General features: G+C 40.5%; 1 protein-coding gene across 4 annotated transcripts; it reads right to left on the bottom strand.

Moving 5' to 3' along the window:
* Window positions 1–174: 174 nt before the first annotated feature.
* rundc3b (RUN domain containing 3b) lies at window positions 175–10,219 on the bottom strand. Of its 4 annotated transcripts, none has more exons than XM_061050615.1 (12): window positions 10,006–10,144; window positions 9,785–9,851; window positions 6,490–6,605; window positions 5,865–5,998; window positions 4,559–4,641; window positions 4,364–4,453; window positions 3,918–3,998; window positions 3,587–3,761; window positions 3,091–3,248; window positions 2,402–2,548; window positions 1,617–1,741; window positions 175–1,539 (listed from the first exon to the last, which is right to left on the bottom strand). In XM_061050615.1, exons 4-12 carry the CDS (start codon window positions 5,892–5,894, stop codon window positions 1,394–1,396), a joined length of 1,035 nt encoding a protein of 344 aa, XP_060906598.1. In that variant the 5' UTR covers window positions 5,895–5,998; window positions 6,490–6,605; window positions 9,785–9,851; window positions 10,006–10,144; the 3' UTR covers window positions 175–1,393. The 4 variants fall into 4 exon arrangements, with proteins under 4 accessions (XP_060906598.1, XP_060906597.1, XP_060906595.1 ...); XM_061050614.1 differs by having other exon boundaries at window positions 9,926–10,054; XM_061050612.1 differs by lacking the exon at window positions 9,785–9,851 and having other exon boundaries at window positions 10,006–10,219.

Below are 10,219 nucleotides of genomic sequence, written 5' to 3'. Positions count from 1 at the left end.
GCATCAAAATGGAATCTGGTTTTGCACTTCCACTCCTATCCTCTGTACCCTGTGATCTGTGATGAGAAGAGAAAAAAAATGCACAAAAGCTAATGTGCCATTACAGTTGGAGTTCAAATGTATGACAAGAAACTGTGACACGTCAACTTAAAAGGTTCAATGTACTTACAATACTTTGTTTTTTTTTATCATTTGAACCTGCTGATTTACACACTCTGTATCCACACACCTGTTTATTGTCAACAAGAAAGTCAAACGTCTTTATTAAATTTTCACCGTTTAAATAAAGTGGAGTTTATTCAAAACGAAGCATAGAAAAGCAAAGAAATCAAAACTATACTGCATGGCTGTGCAAATGACTGTTGCAATGAGCTAAAGGCAAACTCATGACTCCAGTGTCGAGGTACACGGCTAGTCACAAATAATACAAATCACATTAAACGGATATTCTGCTATTATGCTTCCTTATTGCAAAGATAGCCGTTGTAAGATATCCTTGGAACACATCCTAACACAGATCATTTGTTAATGATCTATTTGTGGTAACTAGCCATTGAAACACTGCATTGGAATAGTGAAAGGGTTTAACACCAGTCTGTCTGATGAAGCTGAACTTTAAAATGAACCCAGACTGAAGAGGCCAATATTAGTGTATATGTGATCATTACCTGAGAATGAAACCATTTCATACTGTATCATAAACAACACTGGCAACATACCATAAAATCAAAAACTGAGAACATTTACACCTGAACACATGTGAGATAGCAACTGATGAAAGTGGAAAATACGGTCACTATCGTAAAATAAGAAACAACTTGATTGGAAAAACAAGAATTTATATAATAAAATTCTAATAATAATAAATACCCTGTCAACTTGAGGAAATGATTTGAAGTGACAAGAGTCTTGACAATTAAAGTGTTGTGTTTTTCTCCTAAACTTTATCCGACCTTCAACAGTATATTTAGCATGCTAAGATCTCTTTGAAGAACCCTTTTTTAAGAAACAGAGAGAGAAAGAGAGAGAGGGGGTTGAAAAAAGGAACTCATCACTGTCTTCAAATGGTAAAGTGTAAAGTGAAATGATAATTCTTACATCAAAAAACAGACCAATAGAAAAATGAAGCTGAAGCTGTAATCCCTCTCTAAAGAGTCACTAAACAAACATTTAGAAAACATGATTCGGTCCCTTGGAGCTGGTGCTGAGATTTAACGCATTAAAAAAAAACATGCTGAATCATACTCTCAGCAAGAACACCTGTCTGCCTTCTGCTGAAGCTCTAGGCTCCACATCTAAACATGAACGTCTCCACACCCCAAAACAAAATCACCTACATTTAGAAAGTTCCTGGATTGTTTGGGCCTGGTCTGTTTTATGAGTCTTTTGTTAGCTATGAAGGAGTGATGTCAGGGCTGCCGATCTCTGTTGAAGGACTGGCCAAACACTCGTTGGACTTCAGGGTGGCCAGAGACTTGTAGCTGGCGACTGAGGTCAGGGAGCCGCACAGACCTCTTAAAGATGGAGTTTCTTCTTTACCTGATATGAGATAAAACTTTTTTTTTGTTAAATGCATGACTCAGAGTGGAGAAAAGAACATTTACATAACACAGTACCTTGTTGGGACCAGTGTGAGCTGCCGGTTGGTTGGACCTCCAGACTCAACGAGTGTGATGGCTCGAGAGATGTCTGGGAGAGGCTCATGTCTGCAGACAGCTGCTCCAGACTCTGGAAACTCTTGCTACAAGGAAAGAGAAAAAATGATCACATCAGTTAAAATCCAAAAAGCTGCTAAGGCAAAAAAATTAAATACTAAGGCAACAAGAAAAAAACACAATCATTTCTGTAGCTAAGTAATTTGTTTAAGTAATTCAAAAATCAAATATGTTAAAAATATTCACATCCCGGATGCACAACCGTGACAATGGGATATTCTCTAAATACATTTTGAATTGAAAATATTATAAGACTACAGCACAAAAATAACTTACGGTAATTTATGGGGCATTTTCACAACTTTCAGACTTTTTTTTATTCTTAACAATTTGTTGTGAATTCATTTTTTACCTGCTCCATGCTTTTGTCAATACAATTTTCCAGGAAATATTACATAAAAACATTTTGCTTGCAAACTTAAAATCTATAATTAACCTCTTTCTAGTTTCATGGAACACGGTAAAATAACATGAGCAACATCTGTGATCTATGTCAGTAAAAATAGCCAAGTATATGTCTCATGAATTTCATATTTTATTTCTCTCTTTATTAGGATCCCTATTAGTTCTGCATTGCCTATTCTTATTTCTATTCAATGATTAATATTAATTTAATAATATTATGTTTCGCTGCAGCCCTCGACATAACCGAACTAAACCTGGAGTCTGGATAAACATCTACATACTCCTCCCACTGTCCCCTTCTCTTCCTGTACAGCAGCGTATCCAAGGCAACAGCATTGGCATCCAAGGCAACAGGAGACGGCCACTGATTGGTCAGATGGGCTGTCAGCTCCTGTCTGGACCGCAAATCATTGTTCTTCAGCACCGTCCTAAAGACAGACAGACAACATCAATAACTTAGCATTAATCTTTTCTTGTCCAACGCAGAGAAAGGTGAAGCAAAACACACAGCAGACATCCTACATCTGTCACTCTTTCTTCAAAAATCTCATCCAGTACTGTGATTTTATTGTATCTCAATCGTTCTTTTCACTCTATTTGCATTTGAAAACATCCACTGACTCATCACTCTGTCTTTGGAACGCAGCGTTGTTTCCAAAGATCGTGACACAAACCCTCTCTCGACAGACATTGCCGCCTACGTTGAATTAATGCTCAATCTTGAGAAAGCTTGTTTTTCACTGATTGTAACCTGAAATGGAAAAGATGCAGCGCTGATGCAGCTTTCTCTCGCGTTTGGTTCAACAACACATAAATTACAAATGACCTGCTGCCTCCAAGTGTCGTGCTGGGTCCTGACTCCTGAAATGTCAGACTCGCAGCTGGATCTGCTGCAGAGTTCCCCCCCCTCCCCACCCCCCACCTTACCGTCAGCGGCCTCACATGCACAAATAGCTGGTGCTGAACTCACAGTTGGTCCTGTAGCTCTAACACGATGTACTCAAGCTGCTCCTTCTCCAGCGTGTGTGAGAGGTGCATGTCTGTTAGGCTCTGCTGAAGAGCTTTGTTGTGAGACATGGCCTCTGACAGCTGGGCCTCACGTAGACGGACCAGCTCTTCAAGGTAACCCTGAGACACAAACACACACATACACAGAAACAGAGATTTTTGTTTGCCACTATTATCTCTTTAATGGCTCAAATCAAATAAAACAACTAGAGGGCTTCCACAGTATCTTCAATAACAGCTGAAGTCACACAGAGAACATTACAGATGTGTTATATGCAAGAAGTAACATTCAGCTCAATGTGTGTTTGTCTGTTTCCTCCTGGCATTTCCGACTTTCAGCATCTCATTATTATACACACATCAAGTAAAATGTCACATCGGCATATATTACCATCCAATTCATCGCACCGAAATAGCACAAACACATACTCCACCACAGATAGACACACAGGTGCTACCTTCTGCTCCAGCGCCATGCGATACTTCTGCTCAAAGCGCTTGCACTTGCTGACTAGGTTGCTCTGCTCAGTGAAGATGGAGGCGGCCGTTGCCGTTTTGTCAGGGGTGCTGCTCTCGCTGCCGCTGCTGCCCAGAGTCCTCATCTCCTCCTCGTCACTGCTGATGCTGTCCGCGCTGCAAAGACAGCACGCATGTGAGCTGTGTTAGTTCAAATCCTACACAGCAGTGGCATGATAAATATGCTGTAAATAGATACCAAGTATATCCCAATAAATACAAAATGTAACATGTAACATAATCCAGTTTTACCGGTCGAACACACTGTAATACCTTTGCGTGAACTTCAGGTAAGGTGTGTAGTCGATCACAGGGGGGCAGCTAGCGTCCAGACCTTCTCCTTTCAGACAGAAGCTGAAGAGAAAAGACAGGATAATCAAATCAAAGCATCAGCCCTTCCTTTATAGCAGAGCTACAATCTTTCTGTTTGGTAACTAGTGCTTAAATTGGATGCTCAGTGACATTTCTTGTATCCATCCTAATCCCCTTGTTACGCTTTGCCATGCCTTAACGGTGACAAATCCTTGTACTCTACACTGTTGTATTCATAATCAAATCAGAAAGAACCTCATTTCATTATTAAGATGAAGATCTGATCAACCTCAGAGATGCCGGATGAAAATGTTTATTGCATAGCGACTCTATGCTATAAACTTGTTAAGACAGCTATACTCCAGCAGTGCAAAGTAGAAAGTAGAGGAAGAGACAGCAGAACATGCCTGAAGTCGATGGTGTTGAGTCCGATGAGTGTGTCCGCTAACAGCCCCGCCTCCTCTCCCAGCATTATCGCTCCATCCTCATAAAACCTCCTACAGTTCACACGTGTGCACACAGTTAACACATTATACAATCCACTCTCCTCTATGGCTAAAGAATACATATTGTGTGTAAGGTGATGCATAAAACATGCCGACCTGGTCGTTTCGAGATCCCTCAGAGCAGAGATGTATTCTGATATTCTTTTCTCCATCAGGGCCACTCTGATCCATGCTCTGCCCTGCAGAGAAATGCTGAGCTGTCAGAGGATACTTCTAGCACAAGAAAACCCTTAAACAGGAAATGAAGAGTCCACAGTGAGGCTAGCTGCTCTGTGAATCAACACTTAGGGCTGAATGCTAACATACTCATAATGACAGTGTTAAAATGTCAATGTGTTGCTGATAGTTTAGCATACTTGCATGCTACAGTTGCAGAAAAATCATTTGAGGCTGATGAGAATGAAACTTTTACGTGAGGATTACAAAGTGAATTATCAAAGTGAATCTATTTTGTTCTTACAGGGATGGATATTTTCAGCTACCTTTTACTCGATTTGACTCAAAATGCTAATCGTCTAGCTTCGAGGGTGGTAGAAATGTCAGGGATTCACCCAGAGCTGTTGAGATTCATTATCTGAAAAGCACATGTACCTAAGTTTGTGCCAATCCTTCCTTTAGATATCGACATATTACACAGACCTGCTAACGATGCTAAAAGAAAACCTCAGGGGAAGTATGTCTAACAGATCTACTGACACTGCCTTTAAAAAGCCACTAGAATGAAAACTATTAACTTCTGAGTGCAAATAGTTTGAAAATGTTGTGCCATTTAGAGAACCATGTAAAATGTATTTTTTCCCCTGGTATTCTTAGTACTTAATTCTAATTAAAGATGCAGAGGTGGATTTGATATACTGCAGATGTTTCAAAACTGAAAATCCTGAAAAGCCAAAAGCATTGTTTCACAATTTCTTTCTTAAAAGACAGCCTGTGTGTGTGTGTGTGTGTGTGTGTGTGTGTGTGTGTGTGTGTGTGTGTGTGTGTGTGTGTGTGTGTGTGTGTGTGTGTGTGTGTTTGTGTGTGTGTGTGTGTGTTTAAGTGAGTACCAGGAAGTTCTCTCCTGCAGCCTGATTGAAGAACAATATTTGCTCCAGTTGTTTGTTCTGTTACTCACAGGTTAAGTCTGAGTCATGTTGTAGGTGTTCGTGTGTTCTTGACAATGCCTGAATCTGCATTATGAATGTAGGTCAGAATTCTTAAGAACAATAAAACTTTTATTTCTTATATTTCTTTTTTATTATATATTTATATTGATGATATATTTCTAAATCCGACACATGTTTCTGTTTATTTTCAATTGTGTTGTGAAAATGTGACTCTCCTTTGTCTCTAGAATTGATCTTGTTTTCTCCCCTGCTCTCTGATGAAATCAAATTGGAACCCAGGACAGACTTATCCTCACTTTGGCTCTCGACGATCGCACATTCTCCATGCTCTCAATGCTTCGGATGCAGTTATGCGGGACTTTACTGCAGGCAACTTTTATGCAATCCCAGAAACTGCGAGGACTCTCATAACCAAACCAAGTCGTCTGACCTGAGTGAAAAGAAAGACAAAAGGATTTTTACAAGGTTGAACTTTTCTTTCACAGCTCTCAATTTGTTTTTCTTTAGATTTGTTTTTGGGCTTCCATGCCCTCATTGGAGAGACAGGACAGTGGATAGAAGGGGAAATTGAAAACGACATGCGGGGAAGGAGCCACCGGCCAGACCCAAACCCAGGGTGCCTGACCCGAGGACCACAGCCTCCGCCAATGAGGTTGAGAAGAATAACAACATACTGTGTTTTATACTAAGAATATCTTCTCCCAGTGTCATAATGAGACAGATATACTGGAGGAGGTCTAAAGAAGCTTATAACCACAATGTCCCATGGTTATTTTTAGCTGTTATCACTTGTCACTCTCACTTCCTGACAACTCTCCTATCAAGTATCAAACGAATAGATAACGTTGAATTCTGCATTTCTAACATTTCAAATATGTGTATAGGTTGCATGTGGATAAGGAGTATTGCTGTAGTTTTTACCTTTAAGTCGGTGGCTGAGGATATGCTCCAGGATGGAAACAAAGTTAACAAACTCTGGAGACGAGTCATCTATCGTGTCAAAACAAGAGCGGTCCAGCAGAGTCTTCACCGAAAACCTCAAAAGAGAATAAAAAAGACATACTGGTTATTAAATCATTTGTTGGAAGTCCAGCTTAAAGGGGCGACTTCACCAATTTTACACCCAAAGAAGAAAAGAGGGTGTCACTTATGTTTAACAGTTCAGGCTTAGAGAACACAAATGTGAAGAAGAAGAAAAACACTGCATGAAGTTTCATCAGCATATTAATGAAAACATGCTGTTGGTTGCATGATGGGAACTGTAGGAACTGCCTCTACAGCTTCAATTTTGACTCTTCTTTATTAAATATCTTCCCCTAACTTTAGGGAGGAGGTTATCCCTTTAAATGTATGAAGGATGTTTTGCCATGTTTACACTGGCAGCTAAATATCCAAACTAATAAACAGAACTTTGTATTCATGTCATTAATTACAGGGGAAGACAAATAAACATCCCTGTTCTCCGCTGTTTGAGCCTGTGATTATTATCCTGTGATGAAAGCTGCAATAATGTGCTGCCCACTATGACTGCCGTGTGCACTGAGCGACTCTAACCTGATTACAGCTAATTAGACAGGAAGTTAATGGACAAGACTGCAAAGTGTCAGCGTGTGTGTGCTTCGTTGTGCAAGTAGTGCCAAATTGTTTGTAGCCTAACATGAGCTACACAATCTCACTTCATGTCTCTTTTCATCTCGTGGCGTAGCAGCACAGTGACCACAGAGTGTTGTGTGTTTTCCTGTGAAAGAACTGATTGGGTCTCATTCCGAAAATGTGTTTATAATCTGAAATCTTGTGTATTAATTTTATTCTCAATGTATCCTCTTGGTAGAATACATCGCACTGAGCCTCACAGTTATTACTACTTCCATCATCACATGGTAAAAATCTTTGTCTTTCACGTAACAACACTTGATCCTTCATAAACTGTGCAGGGAAAACACATTATATTTATTCAGCTTTTTATAAAGGACTAATAGGTGCAGGCTCAAAGTTTGAGAACATCTGCACTGGATAATATACTTTAATTTTTCTTTGAAGATATATCACTGTGAAGTTGGTTTTAACAACAATAATAAGTTGGCCATACTTCTGACATAAATAATTACAAAGATAATAAAAAATACATACTTAAATAATTGAAAGAATTCAAAAGCAGTTGTATAAAGGCGGGTCTTTTTTCATACTGAGTAGATTAAAATCCTCATTAAAAGAAACCGTGCACCCACACTGCTGTATTCATTTGTCCTGCACCAAATGTAACTCCTGAGGTTGTCATGAAAGTCTAATACACAGTTTTAGGGTTGAAGTGTTTGAAGTCGTGACGGACCTGTTGCTAGGAGACTGACAACAATAACCAGTGTCTGCTTGTTTCCTTTCAAACCATGAGTGAATTATATTTTTGCTGTTTTTCATCATTCTTATGAACGAGGAAGTCACTGACATCTAAAAGGGTGATGTGGCAACTCTTGAACTTAAAGAGGTTTGAACACCACAACAAACACAAACACTGTGAGCAGGACACCTCCTGAAGGCACCGGGTCTGAAGAGGACATCTTCACATGCAGTCGAACAGTTGAAAAAGCAAAGATGTGAATAATCATATTGAACAGCAATGAAAGCCATAAACGCTCTGTGGGAAAACTAAATTAAACACACTAGTTGTCACTGACGGTGTGGGATACACCTGTGCTTCTCATACTGTGACAAATCATCAGGAATCCTCAACAAGGTTTCAACGTAGACTAATGTATTCATTCTTTGATGAAATAAGTACTTGCAATGGAAACTATTTAACTATTTCATTTATATAGGGGCACTGCTGGATAAGCTTAGATGGTAGAGCATGTTCCAAGCACAGAGGCTACAGTTCTTGTCACACTGGTTGTAGGTTCAAATCCAAGCCTGACACTATTTGGGGTATTTCATCCTCCACTCGCTCTCCGCTCATTTCCTCTATCTTCAGCTGTCCTGTCAAAATAAAGGCAAAAGCCTAAAAAAACATCTTTATAAAACACTTGTCAGTGTAGGTTTGGAGGACTTTTACATCAGTAGCTATAAGAGTACAAAAGCCAAATATAATCAGGGGACAAAACACATCAATTTAAGTTGCTGTCTCTCAGTCAGGGACACATCTGTGTTCACCGTCTGTAAGATATCTAAAAGAATAAAAAATGGGTTTAAGATGTTTATATCCTCTGCCTTTGTAAGCTCCCTGTGGTACTTATTCTCCTAGACGTTCATTTTGTCAATTTGCCATCATGTTTCACACCGTTTTCCCTCCTCCGCTTAGTTTGTGCTGTCAGTCTGAGCTGATGGCTGGTGAGGAGGCAGAAAGAGGCGAGGAAGAATCAGTCTGGTCAGCGAGCGAGGACAACCTGTTTGTAATTACTCTACCTTAGATCTGCTTCAAGTGACACTAATGGAGGAAATCATACCATTCGCCGTCACACACCTGAGCTGTGGCTGGAAAATTACATTTGTTCTGATGCAAACTGCCTGACTGAGCAGCAGGAGCAGGTGCTGAATTATGAGTTTGTTTCCTGAACTTTCACAGTTTACACCTCGCTACCTTCCCTTCCTATGTTCCGCTCTGATCCTCTTCTACTTTTCTGCAGACCACAGGGACGTCAGGGAGTAACAGACATCGGCCAGCAGCACCGAGAGGACCACAGATCAATACGCAGAGCCCAGAGAGCCTTAACCCGACAACTACAGAGAGGCAGTGTTAACAAGTAGACAACATGTGTGTGCACACCTCAGCATCAGTCACCAAGGAGCAAAACAAGGTCATTTTTTTAAGTAATGGTTACTGTTTATGTGTAGATCTCAAGACAATATATATCTTTAAATTTAAGCTTGAAAAAAATGTAACAAAAGGTGGAAGGTTATTTAAAAAATCTAACTTTGTTGCTAATCCAAATTCTTTTGGGAGGGGTGTAGGAGTGATTGAGGAATTTGGACTCCTGGCTTCAGTATTTCTTAAATCTTGGCAGGCTATTGATCCCACAGTGAACTGAATTTGTGGGTAATTAAAGCTGAAATGTGTTTTCATTAACAATTATCAATACTAGTGCTTAGTGTGATAGTGTAATTATATATGAGCGTTTAGGTTGGTAGCTATGAAAATGTAATGCAAAAAAGACACATGATAGCTATTTAGGCCACCTCAGGTCAGATGGGTGATTTTATTTCCATAAAAAAAAGGCTAGCCTACTATTTCAATGCAGCTCATCCATCGGACACAGGCAGGTTTTCTTGTCTTTGCATATGAAGTCATATTTCTAAAAAAAGGATGGAGTCACGCGGTTCAGTCCTGCTCCTCGAGCTAACAATCACGCGCATGAAATGATCAAACCTGGTGCCAGACATTGATCCGCAGACGCTGTTTTCACCCTCACTGTCAGTGAAAGCAAGATCAGTGTAAGGAATCCCCACCTGCACACAGTCAGCAGATTCCTCCTCTCCACCGCAGGGCTCCTGCCCGCTCCCCGCCTGTGGCTGAGATGCAGCCCCACGCCGAGCGACGCCATCCCGGGCTTGTGTCCGTGGCTGCGGCCGGAGGCTCCGCTCCCTTTCTGCAGGACCAGGGTAGGACCAGCTGTCTCCGTCACCTCCGAGGAACACACGCTGCTCAGCTGAAAGAGAGGGA

The sequence above is a fragment of the Labrus mixtus genome, chromosome 11 (assembly GCF_963584025.1).
Source record: "Labrus mixtus chromosome 11, fLabMix1.1, whole genome shotgun sequence".
Classification (NCBI taxonomy): Eukaryota; Metazoa; Chordata; class Actinopteri; order Labriformes; family Labridae; genus Labrus; species Labrus mixtus.
The sequence above is the reverse complement of the archived record's forward strand: the minus strand, read 5'-3'. Positions and strand labels throughout refer to the sequence as shown.

Bases quoted from the DNA above. Each gene is read 5' to 3' on its own strand.
- rundc3b (XM_061050612.1), bottom strand. From the start codon at position 10,100: ATGGCGTCGCTCGGCGTGGGGCTGCATCTCAGCCACAGGCGGGGAGCG. The intron at 4,642-5,864 runs GTGAGGATAAGT...ATTTCTCTGCAG, and splicing joins TGCGATCGTCGAGAGCCAAA to GGCAGAGCATGGATCAGAGT. The intron at 3,999-4,363 runs GCATGTTCTGCT...TTTTCTCTTCAG, and splicing joins CTCAACACCATCGACTTCAG to CTTCTGTCTGAAAGGAGAAG.